The sequence below is a fragment of the Carlito syrichta genome, unplaced genomic scaffold (assembly GCF_000164805.1).
Source record: "Carlito syrichta isolate Samal-C Ts95f unplaced genomic scaffold, Tarsius_syrichta-2.0.1 Scaffold80798, whole genome shotgun sequence".
NCBI lineage: Eukaryota > Metazoa > Chordata > Mammalia > Primates > Tarsiidae > Carlito > Carlito syrichta.
The window spans coordinates 102,523-124,345 of record NW_007024894.1 but is presented as its reverse complement, the minus strand read 5'-3'; the positions used below and the strand labels follow the sequence as shown (position 1 = coordinate 124,345).

At 37.2% G+C, this 21,823-nt stretch overlaps 1 protein-coding gene across 1 annotated transcript in view; it reads left to right on the top strand.

The window, feature by feature from the left end:
• The window catches only part of CNTLN (centlein), a gene marked incomplete at its 5' end in the record, with an annotated part of 142,116 nt that overhangs the window by 24,433 nt on the left and 95,860 nt on the right, over window positions 1–21,823 (top strand). Inside the window, 4 exons of the mRNA XM_021710978.1 lie at window positions 7,952–8,132; window positions 11,328–11,330; window positions 16,257–16,347; window positions 16,434–16,657. Coding sequence (XP_021566653.1) covers window positions 7,952–8,132; window positions 11,328–11,330; window positions 16,257–16,347; window positions 16,434–16,657 — 499 coding nt within the window. The remainder of the gene's footprint in view (window positions 1–7,951; window positions 8,133–11,327; window positions 11,331–16,256; window positions 16,348–16,433; window positions 16,658–21,823) is intronic.

Below are 21,823 nucleotides of genomic sequence, written 5' to 3'. Positions count from 1 at the left end.
CATGTATTTGCCTTCCTACAGTTTGTTGCCCCTTGAGACTCAAGGTCTTTTTCCTTTGTCTTGTCACTTTAAAAATTTATCTTCCTTTGTTGAGGATGTTGGATGCACTGGAGTTCTGTCACCTCTTTAAATTACTTCCAGGTAGCCCCACGTGTTACAAGTGTGATATACATGTTAATAAACGTGTTTGCTTTTTTCTTGCTAATCTGTCTTTGTTACAAGGGTCTCAGCTGAGATCTTAGAAAGGTAGAGGGAAAATCACTTTCTTTCCATCACTACAATTATAGTGTTTACTTCCTTTTTCTCTTATCATTTCATTTGTTCTTCAGTGCCTGGTCACATTACCCAAATACATTGTAAACGCTCATGATCCTATGTCTTTATCCTGTCTAACTTCGTGTTTCTCTCTACCAGTGCATTTTATTCTATTTGAAACTATTTTAAAAGACACTAATAATTTCTGCCTTTTCCTTTTACTTTTGCTTCAGGAATATTATGCCATTTTGACCCTTTTAAAATTTTCAGCCTGAGTCCTAAGGCCTTTCTATCTTTCTTCCATTTTTATTTATAAAGCAGTATATTCACTCACATTACTGTTACTGAGCAAAAGGAGCTTGCTGTCTGGTGTGCTGGAAGCCAACACTATGACATGGAGTTTTTGAGAACATAAAAGCTTTGTATTGAAAGTTGACCTACGAGGGATATGAGTCAAACCAAATCTGTCTGCCTGCGCTGGCTTTCAGGCAATTATTTTTAATCAGAAAAGGCCAAGGGGGTGGGGGATTCTGAAATGAATAGGTGTTGGTGGAGGGAAAGGGGATGTCTGGAGAGTCCTCTGGCATGCGTAGTTGTCTCTTGATCCCTTTCCTTGGGTTCCATGTGCACATTTGTGGTGAGTTAGTATGGCACATTCCATGGAAATTCAGGCTGTGATATCAGCAAGCTCGTTCTGTACAAACTCTACTTGACCATATTGATTTTTGCCTATCTTAGCTTGTTTTGTTACCTTATAGCAAGGGGAGTTTCAGTGTTTCAGCAAGTTATTTTCTTATCTGTCATCCTACAAACTAAAGAATTTTGTTAGTTTGTTGTTTATTTAACTCTTTGAGGCACAGTTTCATTACCACCTTTTGTAAACAGATGATACCAGCTGATGGGATTCAGGACACGCTGCCCCAAAATATAGCTGGAGGAATTTGAGAAATGGCAGGTGCTGGAAGGAGTCTCTAACCTTCTTTCCTGAAGCAGGTTATAAGATCCTCACATGACTGCTGCCTTCTTTATACAGAGGAAAAGAGTATCCTTATCTCCAAGCCTTGCTAAGTATTCCCCGGTTTACTACACTTAGCTCATACCCTTTGTCCTATCATATTTTTCCATGACTTTCCACATTTGTCAAACCTAGTGCTAAAAACACTGAGGTTTAACTATTTCTTTGGGCCCTCATTTCCTTATGAAGTCTCTCTTGTCATGTCAATAAACGTGTTTTCATTAAGTAAATTTATATACTTTCCTTTTGCTAATGTCTTTTTCTTTTACAGAGTCTCAGCCAAGAGTATAAGATGGGTAAAGGAAAAGTTTTCTTTTCTTTCCTCTGCAACACAACTCTGCCATTATTTAGAGTACATCTTCAGGATTAGAAACATGGAATCAGAGGCCAAACTGCCTTTTTTCAAATCTGACTCTAGCATCTTCTAGCTGTGTGACTGTAGAAGTGCTTGCTATTATTACAATTAATCATTTTATTTGGTAATCCACAACTCCTCCCACCCCATACCCAGGATATTTATATGTGTGTGAATTGTGTTTATTTATTTATTTATTCATTCATTCCAAAGTATGGTCAAGAATGCTAAAAAATTCTGCAGTGAAAACAATGAAACATTTGTTTTCCACAAATTACCAGTCAAGATCTTTTTCAGGCCTACATTTTGTTGCTGTTTATAGATTCTACAAATGAATGTCCCATGAATATCTCTCAATAAATTTATTTCAGCTAAAGTAATTTGTTACTTGACCTGATTTTAATTCTGCCCAGAATTCTACAGTGGAGTTAATGGAACCATTATTTTTATGATTGCAACATTTTTTAATCTTGAAAAATTTTATACTGTTTTTTTAAATGACCTAGTCTTTCATTTGACCCTCATTGAAATCCTGATTGTGCTCTGTTCTCTAATATATTTATCAAAAATAGGTGTGTCTGTACTTAAAATAACCCTTCTTTAGGTTCCCAGCATATTTCTAGATTGCTCTAGATGTGGATTGCATAGAGCTTTGTTTATAGTTAATCTCTCTCTTTTTTTTTAAATTGGAGCCTCACTCTGTCACCCAGACTGGAGTGCAATGGCATGCTCCCAGCCACCACAGACTTGACCTGCTGGGCTCTGGCAATCCTTCTGCCTCAGCCTTTCAAGTAGTCGGAACTACAGGTGCGTGCTACCATGCCCAGCTAATTTTTGATTTATTGTAGAGACAGGGTCTCGCCAAATTGCCCAGGTGGGTCTTGAACCTGTGGGCTCAGGCAGTCCTCTTGCCTCGGCCTCCCAAAGTGCTGGGATTATAAGCTGAGCCACTGAGCCCGACCTAGTTAATCTCTTGATACAGTGTCTTAGGATAAAGTAGTAGAATTCCTTCCATGTTGTTAAGTTTTGATGGAATACCAGACTATAAGAATAGCAGAGTATAAAGAATAAGTGAATAAACTGATTGATTTGTTTAATCATTTAACAATATTGATTGTCTGACTACCCGAATACAGTACAGTACATAAAAGTAAAGTCTAGATATATTAGAAATCTAACGAAAGAGTGAAAGTTATAAAATATTATAAGAAATTGCAAGATGATTTGTTTATAACTTTGGAACATTTCTAGAAAGCATACTTAAGCAAAACATGAAGTTGCAGAGCCAGGCTGGGCACAGTGGCTTATGCCTGTAATCCTAGCACTTTGAACAGCCAAAGTGGAAGGATTGCTTGAGCCCAGGAGTTTCAGACCAGCTTGGGCAACATAGCAAGATTTCGTCTCTACAAAATTAAAAAATTAGCCGTACCTGGTGGTGTGTGCCTGTAGTTCCAGCTACTCGGGAAGATGAGGCAGAAGAATCGCCTAAGCCCAGGAAATTGAGTGTGAGGTGAGTTGTGATCATGCCACTACACTCCAGATGGGATGGCAGAGTGAGAGTGAGCCTCTGATTCAAAAAAAAAAAAAAAAGAAGAAGAGGAGGAGGAGGAGGAGGAGGAAGAAGAAAGAAAATGCAAAGCCAGTTATGAAAAATAAAAAATAAAACTTTAAACATTAGTATGATAAAAGACATTATGAAAGGAGTTGAAGTCAAAGGACTGGGAAATGCTGTGTACAACTTAAAAAGTAAAGGGCTAATATCCAAAATATTTAAATATCACAAATTGTTATATAAAAAGACAAGTGAATAGCAAATGGGCAATGCTGTGGACAGGAAATATTAATGACTTGGGCAGAAGACTCAGTGAACCAAAGATTCTGAATATGTCTGAAGCAAACAGAGATAATACATGGCACCTCAGACAAATGTGACAAGAATCACATCATAGACAACTAAGGCCATGCCCCTGCTGCATTTAAAAAGCTGGCACTGCTGGGAAGAAGCTGCAGCAGTGGCAGATTTTTCTTCATAAACTCTTATCAAAATAAAACAAATAGGAGAGCATAACCAAAATCTCAGGGTTAGTATCTACAACCAGGTGACAACCCCAAGTATGAAGGGGTGGGAACAACCACCATCAGCTATAAGACTTGTGTGGTATCAGGAGTGAGGAGAGAGAAAACTGGTTTCCTGAGAACAGACAAATGTAAAGTCCCTAAATGTACTGGAAAACACAGCAGGCCAATCTAAGAATGGCAACTGAAGCAAGGAGGGGATGCTGCAGGATCCAGTTTGCAAGTGAATGTCAGTAAACTATTATAATGCCTGGCACCTATAAACTATCTATGCCAAAAGACCAAAACTTCCTTAATGAGCCAAGCTTATACTGAAGAGATGCCACTGTGATAAAGAAACCAAATTGAGTATTATAGGGGTAGTATCGTCCTGTGATGGTCAGTTATATGTGCCAACTTGGAGGGTGTTTTTGGATGAGTTTAACATTTAAATCAGTGTGCACTGAGTAAAGTACATAGTCCTCCAGAATGGAGATGGGCCTCATCCAATTAGTCGAAGGCCTGAGGAGAACAAAAAGAGTGGCCTCTGTGAGCAAGTGGGAATTCTCCAGTAGACTGCTCTCCTGGGTCTCCAGCCTGCCAGCATTCAGACTAGAACCAGAATATTGGCTTTCCTGGGTCTCTGCCTGCTGGCATTTGGGCTGAAACTACAATCTTCTGATTTTGGACTTCCTAGCCTCTATAATCACATGAGCCAATTACTGAAAATATATATGTACTTGCATGGATTCGTCTGTTGCACTTCTACCAATGTCTCCATTCTTAGACTTACAAGATGACTGATGTATCCCTGTGATATCCCACACAAGCGTCCCACAGACTGGAAGATATATTTTAAGGCAAAGGATGTATGACAATGGACTGTATCAAAGAATTCACTGGTCTTACCATATTTTTATTATATTAAGGCAGCTGGCTTTATAGAACAGTGGATGAGTGGTAGACTCAGTTACGGCATCAGCTGGAAGACAATCTTGAGGTCAGGGTGCAATTTCATCTCCAAGAATGCATGAATCCAGGAATAGGGTAGTATAGGTTAGAGTGGCCTTTGTAACTGTCTAACCAAATAACCTGGGAGGAGTTTTTGCTTCTCATTACTATGACTTGAGATTTGCTGGATTTGAGGGTCCTGGTGCTCAAGGTAGGAAAGCTCTTTGACGGAACAAAGTTATGGACTGTAGAAACGGAAGCTGAGATTTTACCTTGGCCAGTTGGCCTCCTCATCCTGCTGAACTAACTAACAGACACCAAAGAGAGCTACTATATTGGCCGGAGAAATCATCCCAATTACTGAGGTAAAATTAGGACAAGGTTTGGAAACCAGAGGATTCACTTTGTACCTGTTAATTTTTCTCTATCTCGAAGTCACTTGTTTTTGCTGTCCTTGGCAGCAAAACTGGAAAAAATTGTCATTTCTTGTTTCAGATCCCTTTCATTCCCTTATCATGTCTCTAAAACAGTTTTTTTTTTAAGATCACTGCCACTTTGCCAGATCCAAAGGTCAGTTCTCAGTCCTCCTCTTACTTGATCTCTCCAGCATCTAGCATAACTGATCTCTGCCTCCTGGTATTATAGTTCACCATACCACGCTCTTCATTTTCTTCTTTCATTGATATTCAACCTCAGTGTCATTTGTTGGTTTTGTCACCCCCGCCCCCCATTTTCTCAGTTTTAAAAACTTCAGGCATTGGACTGGTAATTTATAACAAAAAGAAGGTTTTTTTTACAGTTTGGGAGACTGGGAATTCCAAGGTTGAAGGTCTTCCATCTGGTGATGGTCTTCTTACTGTGTCATCGCATGGAAGAGCAAGAGGGGATCAAACTCTCTTTATCAGGAGACTATACTCTCGATAACCAGTCCACTCCCGTGATAACAACATTAATTCATTTGTGAGGGCGGAGCTTTCATGACCTAATCATCTCATATCAGGTCCCATGACCCAACACTGTTGCACTGGGGATTAAGTTTCCAACACATATGCCTTGGGGGACACATTCAAAGCATAGAAGAGATCTTGTCCTTTCTGTACTCATTCTTTGAAATCCCATAGTACTTATTAACACCATTGTTAAATCTTTAATTACCACCTATATGCCAGACACCCCAAAATGTATATATCCAGTCTAGACCTCACTCCTGAGTTTTAGACTTGTAGAGTTTAGCTATCAACATCATACTTGAATGTCTAATGGCCTAATACATTTCTGAGCTTTACCTCACAAACTGGTTTCCGCTGTTTTCCCCTCATTAACGAATGGTAATTCTATCCTTACAGTCTCTCTGACCAAAAAGTTGATATCTTTCTTGATTCCAGCCTTTCTCTCACTCTATTACTTCTGGTCCATTAGTACATCCTGGTGGATTTCTTCAAAAATTTCAGAATCTGACCACTTCTCATCTCTTTCAATACTGTCAGGCTTATCATATCTGTCATTATCAGTTGCCTGGACACCGACAAGAAGTTTCCTAATCAGTGTCTTTGTTTTCAACCTTGCCTGTATTTCATATTTACTATGTTCTACCCAGCCTAGACTGTTTATTTTTCCTTCCAAGCAGGAACTTCAGCTTCAGGCTGTTCTCGAATCCGTGGGCTCAAGTAATCCTTTCACTTTGACCTCCCAAGGTGCTGGGATTATAGGCTTGAGCCACTGCAGCCGGCCCTGTGAATATTTCTTAAAAGCAGTGATTTCTCAACATCAGCATGAGTTCTTCAGGGGAAATTCCTATCAGACTACCCCATATCTTCTAAAACATGATTACACTAAATACAGTCCATCTGAATGCCATCAAAATATGCTTATCAAATGTATGATAACATGTCATTGAAAGGGATGTACAATACCTTGCAAACTATAATCAAGATCCCTAAAGGTCTCAGTGGACTGGGGAGATAAACAAAATACTATAGGGTAGTTTCCTTGGCTATAAAATACCAGTTACTCAACTATACACTGGGAGAAATATGAGGCTTTACAATCGTCTATACAGAAATATTTTGGGAGGTTTAGTTCAATCTTGTGTGATGTATGATGTACATGTCAGAAAGGCATACACAATTTTATTCTGCATCTACCAAAAGCTCTGTTTACTAAGTGCATTTCACAGTGTATCTGAAATACGAAATTGAATTCTGGGCATATTCCATCATGATAACACACTCAAGAGGGACCAGGAAGATGTATATTAGGAACATTTGAACAAGCTAGGAATGCTGTTCTTAGATGTGTCTCAAGCAGCATATGACTTTGGTTATCCTTGTGGAAAAGGGACTTATTAACTCATGTTCCAGTCAACCTTAGCACTTCTAATCTCCTTCCCTTGCTTAATTTTTCTCTTTTTAACACATCACTATTAACATACTGTATGTTTTACTTATTCTAATTTGTTTCCTGTCTGCCTATCCTTACTAGGATAAAAGGTACATGAGGACATAATTTTTTTTCTCTTACTTTATTTACTACTACCTTATCCTTTATACCTGGCTCCACTGTTGGTGCTTTGCAAGTTGGTGCTTTTTATTGAATGATGAGTAGCCATCAGGGATGGAACTAGAATCAATAGGTGAAAGCCTCAGACATAAAATTTTGTACTGGGGAAGGGAAAACCTTGTTAAGAATATTAAACCTAGCCGGGCTCGGTGGCTCAGCCTGTAATCCCACGCCTTTGGGAGGCTGAGGTGAGTGGATTGCCTGAGCCCGCGGGTTCGAGACCCGCCTGGGCAGCGAGACCTCATCTCTACAATAAATCAAAAAATCAGCCGGGCATGGTAGCGCATGCCTGTAATTCCGGCTACTCGGAAGGCTGAGGCGGAAGGATCGCCGGAGCCCAGCAGGTCGAGGCTGCGGGGGCCAGGAGCGGCCACTGCACTCCAGTCTGGGCGACAGAGTGAGACTCCAACTCAAAAAAAAAAAAATATTAAACCTTTCTGCTCTCACAGGGAAAGTAGTATGTGCTTCAACCCCGAAAGTGTTGAAACACATTCTTTCTGAGTTAACACTTGGTAGAAATATTATAGAAGTGATGCCAATAGGGATTTGATACTAGATAAACTGTTTTCTTGATGGGATTCTATAATTTTGTATAAGAAATAGACTGATTTTCCCTTTTACATTGAGGACCAGTAAATGCCCAAATTAAACTTACAACTGTATATACTGTTTAAGCTATAAAATTATTTGGTCCTGAACTTAAGAAAATACATGTAACAACTCTTATTCTTGGGTCTTATGTCCCTACTTTTTTCTAAAAGCAGTGATTCTGAAGCACAGGCCTCTCAAAACTTGGGAACAATTATTATAGAAACATCTCAGAAAATAAGTCCTACAGAAGATGGAAGAGAGCAGAAAGAAAGTGATCCAGCAGAAGATAGCCAAAGACAAGGAAAAGAAATCGTGCAAATATATTCAGATATAGATGGCAAGACCCCAAAGGTATATGACATAATTTTGCTTAATTGTTAGTTATGTTCTGATTTTATCTTATGCTTCATAACTTAATTCAATAAATGTTGCTGGTGATTTAATATGAATCCTTAAAAATGAAGTCTTTTTTGAAGTATACAGTAAAAATATTTACTTTTTAATAATTTTCAGGTAACAGTTAACAATCTTTTGCAGAGTCGAAAATGAAATGCTTTTCTCAAAAACGTAAATCTTAAATATCTCGTAAAGAAAAATGAAAGTGTTAATAAGCTCATTGTTATTTTCAAGTATATGAAATATCACAAGTGAAGAAACTTCTTCTTTATTAGCCATTGTGATGATACAGCCATTTAGTCTGACTAAATCTTTAAATCACTTATTTATGTATAATTCCTCAATTTATTTAAAATTTTGAAAAATTGATGTTCTAATACAACTTATTCAACAATTCTTATCACTGATACATTATGGCAAAAAAGTGTACCTATTCAGCATAAATCAGTAAAAAATGAGGAAACATCATTTTATTTTGTTGTCAAAATCAGGTTATCTTTGAATTAACTTGTAAGATTCTTTTAAAACAAAATCCGAAAAAGTTTAGTTTTTGAGAAATTGCCAGACTTTGGAGGAAACAGTTTGAAAATGGCAAATGCCTATTTTAGTTGCTACTAGAATAAATTTCAGGCTAAGAACTATATGCTAAGTGCCTGCTGATTGATTGATAAATTGATTGATAAAAGGATTTTATAGAAATCACCTATTTTTTCATATATTATTTGGTTAGGATTTTTCTTTAGTTGCAGTCATTTATATGCAGCTTAATGAGTTTGTAAATAAAAGTAGCTCATAACTCCATTCATATAACAAGAGAATGCATTCTAAACTACTTTGGTTAGATCCTATACATATGGTTGGCAGTCAGAAAATAAATGTTAACCAAATCATAACAAGTACTTCTGGAAAATGTTAATCCCAAAGATAATCATCACTCTGACTTTAATGACTTTCCTCCTTTTATTTATAATCTTACCTCCTTTTATGTTATGACTAATTTTTACTGTTTTTGAATTTTATGGAATCTATATAGTATGTCTTTCATATCTGACCTCTTTTGTTCAATTATGTAGAGTTCATTAATTTTCATTTTTGCAGTAGTATTACATTGTCTGACAGTGCCACAATTTATCCATCAACTGTTGAAATTTTGGTTACTTTAGTTTGAATTCCTTGCAAATTATGCTGCAGTGAATATAAAATGATATAATTCAGAACTCTGGAAAGCAACTTGGCAGTTTCTTTTAACTAAACTTACCATACAACCAAACAGTCATGCTTTTGCACACTTAGTTTACCAAGAAACTTGAACGTGAATGGTCATAGCAGTTTGATTTGTAGTAGCTGAAAACTGGGATCAACCAAAATTGTCTTCAGTAGCTGAATGGTTAAACAAGCTGTGGTACATCCATAACACAGAATACTCCTCAGCAGTAAGTAGGAACAAACTGTTGTTGTATACAGTGTCTTAACTTTGTGGCCTCAGATTTCTCATCTTCATTTGGGGACTAGGCTTTCTTTCTCGACTTCTGCATTCTGTGTTGCTATTTTAATGGAATTTAAAAGTCATGAGAAAGTGCCAGTTGTCCTATATTTTGCTGGCTGCCTGTTGGTCACTTGTCTGTCTGTCTGGATTTCTGTTTCACTTCATTTTTAGTCTCTGAGAATTTCCCTGAAATGTTTTGCCATGTTAGAAAAACACTTTAAATTTGTTTTTTTTTCCTCAGTACGAGAATTTTTCTTAATTTTTAGTCAGTAATAGTACTTTAAATAGAAGTCAAGTTCTTTTTAATTTTAGGTCCAGTGAATTTGATAGCCAATTTGATGACTAATATGGTAATTCAATTGGTAACTGTATTTAGATTTATTTACAGTGATCAGTATGTATCTGACACCTAAATACTAATTAAATCTGAAAAAAAAATGAAACATTTAAAAAATATATCTTATATGCTAGTGATGGTGGTGGGCTTAGGGAGGATCACCTCAGTGAGAAAGTCAGCGTTCCCCAGTTAAGCCCAGTGCACTGCCATGGCTGACTCCTTGGAGAGTTGGAAGTCTCTACTTGAGATGTATGATCCTTGACCTGTACCTATTGGTTTTTGAGATGTGTTGTTGAATCCAGTTTGCTAGGATCTTGTTGAGAATTTTAGCATCTATGTTCATCAAGGATATTGACCTGTAGTTCTCTTTCTTTGTTGGAGCTTTACCTGGCTTGGGTATCAATGAGATGTTAGCTTCATAAAATGATTTGGGGAGAGTTCCATCTTTCTCGATTGCCTGGAATACTCTCAATAGGGTTGGTATCAGCTCCTCCTAGTTTGTTTTGTGGAATTCTACTGGAAAGCCATCTGGTCCAGGGCTTTTTTTTTTTTTTGTAGGTAGTTTTCTTATGACACAGTCAATTTCCTGTGTTGTTATTGGTCTATTTAGGGTCTCAATTTCTTCTTATTTCACCCGGGGAGGTCATGTAATGTCAGAAAGTCCTCCATTTCCTTTAGGTTTTCAAGCTTGTTTCCATACAGGTATACATAGTAATCTCTGATAATCTTTTGCATTTCTTTGGGGTCTGTTGTGACTTCATCTTTTACATTTCTTATTGTGTTTATTTGGGCTTTTTCTCTCTTTTTCTTGGTCAGTCTAGCTAGGGGTCCATCAATCTTGTTTATCCTTTCAAAGAACCAACTTTTTGTTTCATGATTTTTTTTGTGTATCTTTTTGTCTTCTGTGTCCCTGACTTGGGCTTTTTATTTTGGTGACCTGGATTCTTCTGTTGAAGTTAGGGTTTTGGTGGTCTTGCTTTTCCAGCTTCCTTAGGTGACTTGTTAGACTGTTAACTTGTGATCTTTCCATTTTCTTCATGTCTGTCTGTAGCAATATGAATTCCCCTCTTACTACTGTTTTCATGGCATCCCAGAGGTTTTGGTAAGATGTTTTTTCATTTTCATTTGTTTCCAGGTATCTTGTAATCTCTGTGTTGATTTCCATGTTGACCCAGGAGTTGCTTCGCATCATGCTGTTTAGTGTCCATGTCTTTGTGGGTTTGGGGGGAAATTTGTTGGTGTTGATGTTTATTTTTTATTGGTCTGAGAAGGCGCATGGCAGAATTTTAATCTTAAGGAATTTGTTTAAGCTTGATTTATGGCCAAGGATGTGGTTAGTCTTAGAGTATGTTCCATGTGGTGATGAGTAGAATGTATATTCTGTGGTCGTTGGGTGGAGTGTTCTGTAGGTATCAATTAATTCTATTTGTCAGGAGTCACATTGAGGTTCTGGATCTCCTTGCTGATTTTTTGTCTTGATGATCTGTCTAGGGTTGTGAGTGGGGTATTAAAGTCCCCAGATATGATAATGTTAGAGTCAATATCTTTTTTAAGTTTGCCTAGAAGCTGTTTTATGAAAGTTGATGCTCCTAAGTTGGGTGCATATATGTTTAGAATGGATATCTCTTGTTGATGGATTGAACTTTTTATCATTATATAGTGACCTTCTGTATCTTTTTAAATTTTGAGCTTAAAGGGTATTTTGTCTAATATTAAGATTGCAACTCCTGCTTTCTTTTTTGTTCCGTTTGCCTGAAATTTTGCTTCTCATCATCTCACTTTAAGTCTGTGAGTATCCTTCCTGATGAGATGATTCTCTTGGAGACAATATATTGTTGCCTCATGATATTTTATCCATTTTGCCATTGTATGTCTTTTTAATGGTACATTTAGTTCATTCACATTCAGGCTAATTATTGAAATGTGAGAGTTTCTCCCTGTAATGAGGTTTTATAGAGTTGTTGTGCCTGTTTGTTTGTTGCCTTTCTTTTGATTTTTGGGTTGATTCATGTGTGTTTTCAATCTTTTTCCGGCACTCTTGTGAAGAATGTTGTTGTTCTTTTTTCCCTTTCTTCTGTGTTTAATACTTTCTTAAGTGTTTCTTGTAGAGCTTGTCTGGGGACAGTGTATGTTCTTAGGGATTGATTGTCTGGGAAATATTTTAATTTTCCCTCACTGATAGAGCTTAGCTTAGCTGGTTGAAATTGTTTATTTGGTTGAAATTGTTTATCTTTGAGAACTTTGAAGATGGGCTCCAAGATCTCCTAGCCTGAAGTGTTTCTATAGATAAATCTGCTGCTCTTCTAATTGGTCTTCCCTGGTAGGTAGTTTGACCTTTCTCTCTTGCTGCCTTTAGGATTTTTTCTTTTATACCTACTTTGTTTAGGCGAATTACTATGTGTCTAGGAGTTGGTCTTCTCATTTGTTGTCTTGCAGGGGTTCTCTGATTCTCTTGTGTTTGAATGGTCACACCACTGATGAGATGAGGGAAGTTTTCTTGAATAATTTCATGGAATATTTGTTCCAAAGTGATCTCTGTCTCTCTTTCTTCTGCCTCAGGAAGCCCAATTACTCTTAGGTTCAGCCTCTTGAAATAATTGCTCATCTCTTGACGGTTTTGTTCGGTCCTTTAAAGCTTATTTTCTATGTTTTTGTCAGTTTGGGTTAGTTCTATATTTTGGTCCTCAGGCTCTGAGATTCTTTTTTCTGTTTGGTTAATTCTGCTTTCCATGCTTATCAGTTTGTTATTTATTTCATTCACAGTATCCTTTACTGCTGTTATCTCAGTTATCAACTCCTTCATATTTTCCTCTTGTCTCTCCTCAATTCTATTCTATTCTATTAATGTCTTGATATTTGGGTGTGTAGTTTTAGAACAGTCGTTCTGGGGACTCTTCATTGTTTGCATTCTGAGGTCTGTTTTCTCAGTGTCTAACCTCCCAGGGGTCTATGTGAGACCCATATTCTTCTTTTGGTTTTTCATCATTTGTGTAGATTTTCGTCCCCCCTCCCTTTCTTTTTTCCTCTTCTTTAATTCTGTTGTTCATGGATGGTGGGGTTGCTTTTACTTCTGTTTGCTCAATCTCCTATTCTTCCTTATGTGGATACTCTGACTTTGTTCAATTCTGAAGCTGGACTGTGGGTTGGGTGCTGCACTTTTTGCAGTTTTGAGATTTAATTGAATGGGGAACTGTGATTCAAAATCTATCTTCAGATCCCAGTATCCACCGATAGGTGTTTGGGCACCGTGGAACCCACTTACCACTGCCTTACAATATGTCCATGCTGTAGGGGTATAGATTTGCTCCCTGAAAGCAAAATGAGGTAAGACAAAGGAAAAGAATGAAAAAGGAATAAGGGAGGGCACGACTAAGGTGAAGAGAGAGAAGAGTGAGTGGGAAAACAGACAGATGTACCAACTAACAAATGAAAAGAGACATAAAGACAGAAAAGAGTAATAAAACCTAAAACATACAGATAATCTTGCAAACACACAAACCAACAAAAACCTCCCTATTGATGTACTCTTCCCATATGCAAACAGGAAGCCTGAAAAAAAAATCAGTAAAATAACAGAAACAAAGCAAGTACAAAAACATTATCAAAAACAGAAAGAGAGAAAAAAAACTAAAACCAAAAATAAATAAAAATGAGCAAAACAAACAGACAAAAACTAAAAGTAAAAAAAAAATAAAAACAAGGAACCAAAATTGCTTTGAGTTCGTTCCTATAAGTTCATTGTACTTTCAGCTCTGATCTCTAGCTCTCAGCGCATACTGATAGAGTAGCTCACAACTAGGGTCAGATGCCTCCAGCCTACTGTGGAAGGAGGGTGGATCAGATCTGGATTTACCTGGCTTGCTGCCTGTCAAGTCAGTCACCGAGATCTGACCTGTCTGTGTCTGATCCAGCATGGTGGAGGGGCTTCTGTCTCTCCCCATTTGATGAGATTACCTTAGGTCCTAAGGTAATTCTGCTGGGCAGAACTGGGTGGGGCAATGCAGGTCTCTGCCTGGTCCTGGGACAGAGAGAATGGCTGCCATCAGTGTTGTTTCACTGAGCTTGGGGCTCCCCTCTGGCTCTTCCCAATCTTCTCTCTCCACTGATGGGATCCAGGGCTCCAGCTGATTTACTATAATAGGTGATGTGTGGGTCAGGCGCCAGGCAATAAGAATCAGCTGAATTCAGCAGATTCTTCTCAGGAGAGTCCTGCCAACAACAGATGATCTTGTGTGCCCGTGGCTCAAATCTTAGGGCAGTGGGGGCTTGCAGTCACCTTCAGATGGAGCTTTCTCGGTACGTGAACCTGAGTCTCCCCTCAGACGGACTTTCGCTCTCCCACCAGCACACCCCTACTGACACAGAGTCTTTATGGACACTTGCTTTTGCAGAGACTCTCACAGTCTTGTTGGGAGCCGGCCAAGGAGGCCCACGTGAGCATTAGGGATCCAGGTGGGCTGCGGACCCTGAGACCACTAGGATGAGTTCAGGAGCTGATGGCCCATTCCCTCTTCCTTTCTTTGTTGTTTGGCATGTCCCACTAGCAGGGACTTTGATGATCTAAGCATGAAGCTCTGAGAGTACCACAAACATGGCTTACTTTAGGAGTCCTTTGTTCCCGTTTCTCACAGACTGTGGTTTCGGCTTTAAACTTAACATAATTCAAACTCAGGTCACATTTAGGAGCCTTTAATATGGTACAAGTTTCTTTATAAGATTTAAAAGTATATTTGTAGAATTAGTATATACGTATAAAGTGCTATTTCAACTTTAATAATATAGATAATTATCTAGAGTTACTAGAAATGCCCCAGCACGAACTTTGGACTGGGCCACATTCCTAAGGGCCCAGCATGATCTTTTGACTGGGCCACATTCTTTAGGAACTGGTTTGGGCTATAGTTGAGAGTTTCTATAGTGTAGGTAGAATTAGCGTAAAATAGAGAGGAATTGGGATTTAGGTTGGTCATTAGGTGTTGTGTATGCATAAGTTTTAAAAGTTATTGATTTTTAGAATATTATGATATTAAGAATTGTTGTATTGCTTTTGAGGAATATTAACCAAGCGTGAGGAACAGTGAGATAGTTTTGGGATCCTCCTTCCTCATGCTTGGGGAAACACCTGGTAGGTCGGGGATGCCCCTCATCCACCAGGCTCTATGTTCATGTAAATGTCTTGTGATTTAATTGGGATTGTCCTTCCTCATACTCGAGGAAACACCTGGTGGGTGAGGGATGCCCCTCATTCACCTGGCTTTGTGTTCATGTAAAAGTTTTGTGATTTAATTGGGATTGTTCTTCCTCATGCCTGAGGAAACACCTGGTGGGCAGGGGACGCCCCTCCTGAACTTGGCTTTGTGTTCACGTGAAAGACTTGTGAGACTGTCTGTGTAAAATTTGGGGATAAATACCCGCTGTAACTTCAAATAAATGGCTTCTGCTCAAGTCATTGAACAGTTGTCCATTTTCTTTCTTTCTCTTTCCTTCTTTTAATATCTATCCTACAGAATCGGCTTCTGCACTAGACAGAGTCCAGTTTCTTTCTTTCTCCCCCTCCCTCTCTCTTTCTCTTTATTTCTCCAGAATAATCGCCGATGCCACAACACCTCCCCAGGGACCCCTAAATCTCTCTGCTGGGGCTGGCCCCCTGCACAGTCTGACCTATCCGGTCTCCATCTTGTCCCTAATTCTCTATACCTAGTTTAAACTTCTACTCCTTTTGTATCTGTATCTTCTGCCTATTAGTTAAAATTTAGTGTATATTTTAAGTTCATTTGCAAGTTCTTGGCATAAATTACACAATTTTATTCTCTAAACATTTTAAAACTTTGCATAAATTTTGTTTGTTTGTTTTGTTTTTAAGGAGACAGGGTCTCACTTTGTCACCCAGGCCAGAGTGCAGTGGTGTGATCATGGTTCATTATAAGCTTGAGCTCTTGGGTTCAAGCAATCCTACTTCCTCAGTTTCCAGAATAGCTAGAACCACAGGTGTGCACCCCTATGCTCAGCTAATTTTTTTTTTTCAATAGAGAGGAGATCATGCTATTTTGCCCAGACTGGTCTTGAACTCCTGGTCTCAAGCAGTCCTCCCCTACTGCAGCCTCCCATAGTGTTTGTAATATAATTGTGAGCCACCACACCCAGAATAAATGTATTTTTATATAAAGTGATATTATGTATAAAGTGATATTATCATTGCTACACTTGATGTTGTTATTGAATAATAATCCAATCTATGATATATTTAAATTTTTAGTATTTTCATTTCAAGAATACCAAAAAGCCAACTTTCCAAAAGAAGAATGGTAATATGCAAAAAAGTTCAAATACAACAGTTCCTATCAGAGGTAAGAATGCATAGTAAACTAACAATATGCATTTTTAAATCTAATCTGATTTTTTAAATATTGTGAGCAATATTATTTTTATATAGCCAACAGAGAAAGGTACACAACTATAAGTGCCCAGAAATCAAGTAGCAATATTATTTTACTGCGAGAACGGATTATATCTTTGCAACAACAGAACAGTATTCTTCAGAATGCCAAAAAAACAGCAGAATTGTCTGCTAAGGAATATAAAGAAGTTAATGAAAAGCTCCTCCATCAACAGCAAGCATCTGAGCAACAATTCCAGACAAGCAGAAAGACAATAAAGGTAAAGAGAATTTTAAAGTTGAATCACAACATACTATATGCAAAAGTGGATATTTTGTTTTACATGTGTTATTTACATCATATGTGTGTTAGACATTTCCATGAGTTAGAAAATATGGCAGGCACTGTTGAATAATGTAGTTTGTTTAATTTTTAGACTTATTTAATGACGTTCTTATTAAAGGACGATGTATATGAAAGAGAGAACTCCAAATAAAAAAGACAGACACTTCACTAGCATTCCTATTCTACTAGTTTTTCCCTTATTTTTAATATTTTTATGTGTTGTGTATTTTATTGTTTTTAAAGGGGGGCTTTATAAATGCATTTATCTACCCAGTTTAATCTGAGTTTTTGTTTTGTTTTGCATTTTGCCTACTCTAAAGGTATGTATTTATAATGTATAGATAGTGTTTTAAAACTGAGAGCTAAGTGATACACTAGATAAATGGCAAAAGTTTGTGATTCCCAAAAGCAGGCACTATCATCATTACTGTAAAGCATCTAAACCTACTGTGAAATGCACTATAGCCCTATACTAAGCATTATTCTATAGATTGGATATATAAATAGGCTTATATCAACTATTTTCATGAGAAAATAACTATAAATGTTTTACATTTCTTCTATATTCCATATCATTACTAGAGTTGTGAAGACATAAGTAAAAAATATGCTAACCCTGTTCTTTGAAGCCCCCTTTCAATATGAAGAAAATGTTACACAATACAATGTTTGTAGATTTATTTGTTTGTTTCTCAACTCACATACTGTTTAATTTAGACAAGAGTAGGAAAAGAATAATATTTTGATAGAGTAGGCATTCAAATGTGAAACATTAACTTTTTTCTCTACAAAATATTTCAGTAGAAAGTGAAGAGATACAGAAAAATATAAAGCACAGATAGTAACTAAAACAGCATAGAACTGGTACAAGAATAGACACATAGACCAATGGAACAGAATAAAGAACCCAGAAAGAACACCACATTCCTACAACCAACTGATCTTCGACAAAACCAACAAAAGTAAACAATGGAAAAAAGACACCCTATTCAATAAATGGTGCTGGAAAAATTGGCTAGCCTTATGCAGAGGAATGAAACTGGACCCCTATTTCTCACCATATACAAAAGTAAAACTCTTTTAACTTTGGGGAGAAAAAAGAAAAGTATAAAGCATATATACGAAATATTACATATATATAACGTTTTTAACTTTTGATTGATTTCTTACAGAGGCCAGATTCAGATAAATATTTCTTCTTCTACCATATAAATTCTTATTTCCCCAGAGAATACCAGATAGCAATATACTGAGCACACTTTGCCATATCTGCTGTCTTCTGTGATGCTGTTCTGACTTTTCACCTTCCATTAATATCCATTTAAGCAAGTTCCTGAGTCTTGTGTGGAATACTTCCTACAGAAGATTTTCTTCCCCTAACCCAAAGGCTAACCTGCAAAAAGGACTTCCAAACCAAACATGACAAATAACGGCACATAAATACATCTTTTTTTATAAAACATCTTTCTTTCTCAAACATATAGATTTTCTCCAAATCAATATGAAATTCTTCAACTTTTTTCTCTTTATTTTATTTTTTATATATTTTATTTTAAAGATGTGAGATACAATTCAGGATTAGGTATACAAGTGAACATCGTACAGGTAGATATACAAGTATTGTAATATTTGGTCTAGACAATATCCACTAAAGTGCAAAGCTTCTTAGTTTCGTTAAATTTGTGCCTCCTCCAGGTCCATGTTTTTTCTGAAATCAGTTTTGGCTTAGATGGACAATTTCTAACTCACAGAGTCCCTATTCATGATTATTCACTTGTAACATATTACATATTGTTTATAATTTTACAATCATCCCAATGTCATTCTTTGAGTACATTTGCCATATTAAATTCTTTACATGTGTTAAAAAAAAAAAAGAAAGAAATACCTGTAGTGCCACTCGTCCCTCCTAAGTGAAAAACTATTACCATTTTGGCATATATACTTCTAGTGTGTATTTCAAATATATAAAATATGGTAAGTAAAGATAATTTTTTTAAACTACCACCTGTAGCCCCATTTTTCTTCCCCTCTTCTCTGGAGGCACTTTCATGAGTTCCTACTTTCTGTCTAGTGGTTTTATTAATTGTTGAGTAGAATATTGAAATCTCCCACTATTTTTTTTTTTGTAATAGCTTTATTGATAAATAACTTCTGTATCCTGTAAGTCTCTCATTTTAGGTGTTTAATTCCATCTTTGTTAACTATATTCACAAAGTTGTGCAACCGTCACCAAAATCAGCTGTAGAATACTTTATTGTCTCAAAATGAAGCTCTGTACCCTCTAGCTATCCTCCATTACCCCATGCTCCTTGCTGAAGGAAACCACTAATCTATATTCTATCTCTGTAGACTTATCTATTCTGTGCATTTCATATAAATGAAATAATATACTATGTAGAATTTTATATCTGGCTTCTTTCACTCACCCTAATGTTTTCAAGTTTTTTTCATGATGTAGCATGTGTCAGTATTAATGTGAAGACTGAAAATTTGCCCTTCTGTAAAGTCAGTGAAAAATCTGGCAAAAATGGCCAGGAATCAATATTTTCATACCACTGGTTTTAGAGCCTAATCTTCTAAGAATTAATATAAATCCCAGAGCTATTAATTGATGGCTCAAGGAAGTCACAAGTTTTCTTTTTCTGTATTTATTTTTATTTTAAAGATGTGGGGTAAAGTTCAGGGAGAGATATGCAAATGGTCATTATGTAGGTAAAGTTTGGGCCTCACTTTGGTTTCCACTTCACCTGGTTTGAGATCAGGCACCCTTATTGATGAGGTGTGTCGCCCCTCCCTCCCCTGGCAGTTTTCCACTACTGCCACTCCCTTTCTTATAATATTACGATAATTGTTCAGGGTCCACTTATGAGTGAGAACATGTGGTACTCAATTCTTTGTTTCTGTGATAGGTCACTCAGTATGCTAGACTCTAAGTTCATTCAAGTTGCTGCAAAGTTCATAGTTTTGTCCTTTCTGGCTGTGTAATATTCCATCATGTCTATGTACTGCATTTTTTTTTTAATCCAGTCCTCTTTTGATGGGCAGCACAGTTGGTTCCATGTTTTTGCTATTGTGAACAAAGCTGCAATAAATGTGCGTATGCAGTTTTTTTTTTCATAGAATGATGTGAATTCCTCTGAGTATTTCCAGAAGGGGGATTGCTAGGTCATATGGAAGGTCAATTTTTAGATCTTTTAGGAATTACCACACTGTTTTCCACAGAGGTTGTACTAGTTCACACTCCCACCAACAGTGTAGAAGTGTTCCCTTTTCCCCTCATCCTCTCCAGCATCTGTGGTTTTCTGAGTTATTGATGATTGCCATCCTAACTGGAGATAGGTGGTGTCTCAGTGTGGTTTTAATTTGCATTTCTTTGATGACTTGTGAGGCTGAGCATTTTTTCATGTATCTGTTGGCTGCTGGTATGTCTTCTTTTGAGAAGTATCTATTCATGTCTTTTGCCCACTTAATAATAGGGCTGTTTGTTTTTTTCTTTTCGACACATTTGAGTTCCTTGTAGACCCTGGATGTTAGGCCTTTGTCAGATACACAGTTGGCAAATATTTTTTTCCCATGCTGTGGGCTGTGGCTGTCTCCCTACTCTCTTGATGATTTCTTTTGCTTTGCAGAGGCTTTTCAGTTTGATGAGGTCTCACTTGTCTAATCTCTTATAACATGGGCATTTGCTGTTTTGATCAGGAATTGGTTGCTAGTTCCAATTCCCATAAGGGTGTTGCCTGCATTTTCTAAGGTTATTATAGTTTGAAGTTTAACGTTTAGGTCTTTGATCCATTTAGAGTTGTTTTTGTGTATTCTGATAGGTAGGGGTCTTGTTTTAATCTTATACATGTGGTCAGCCAGTTTTCCTAGCTAGCACCATTTACTGAGTAAGTTCACCTCTTCCCAGTGGTTATTAGTGGAGGCTTCGTTGAAGATGAGTTGGTTGAGAAATTGATGTTTTGCTTCTGGAATCTCTATCCTGTTACATTGGTCTACACTCCTGTTCTTGTACCAATACCAGACTGTTTTGATTATTGTAGCTTTGTAATAAAGTTTAAAGTCTGGAAATGTGATACCTCCAGCTTTGTTTCTTTTGCTGAGGATTGTTTTGGCTATCCATGGTCATTTATGTTTCCATATGAATTTCTGTACTGTCATTTCCAGATCTGAGAAGAATGATGCTGGTAATTTAATGGATATTGTGTTAAATCTGTAGATTGCCTTAAGTGGGATGGACATCTCAACAATGTTGATTCTTCCAATCCATGAGCATGGAATATTTTTCCATTTGTTTGTGTCATCTTTGATTTCTTTGAACAGTGTTTTATAGTTTTCGTTGTAAAGGTCTTTGACTTCTGTAGTTAAAAAGATGCCAAGGTATTTCATTCTTTTGTGTATGTGTGTGGGTATTGTGAATGGGATTGTGCTGTTTGTTTATTGTTGCTGTATTGGAATGCTACTGTCCTTTGCAAGGTTATTTTATACCCAGAGACTTTGCCAAAGTTCTTTATCAGTGCAAGAAGGTTTTTGACAGATTCTCTTGGGTTTTCAAGATATAGCATCATGTCGTCTACAAAGAGGGATAACTTAACTTCTTCTTTTCCTATTTGAATATCTCTGATTTCCTTCTCTTGTTTGATTGCTCTAGCTAGGACTTCCAACACTATGTTGAACAGGAGGGGTGAGAGTGGGCAGCCTTGTCTTGTCTGGTTTTCAGGGGAAATTGTTCCAGTGTCTGTCTATTTAGCACTATGATGGCTGTGGGTTTATCATAGATAGCTCTTACTATTTTGAGGTATGCTCCCTCTATGCCTAAGTGTTCAAGAGTTTTTATCAAGAAAGGATGCTGGGTTTTATCGAAGGCTTTTTCCATATCTAATGATATAATTATGTGGTTCTTGTTTTTAGATCTGTTAATGTATTGAATTATGTTTATGGTCTTGTGAATATTGGAGCCTACTTGGTCATTGTAAATGATTTTTGAGATGTGTTGTTGGATCTGATTTGCTAGAATCTTGTTGAGAATTTTTGCATCTATGTTCATCTAGGATATTGACCTGTAGTTCTTTTGTTGTTGTTGTTGGATCTTTACCCAGTT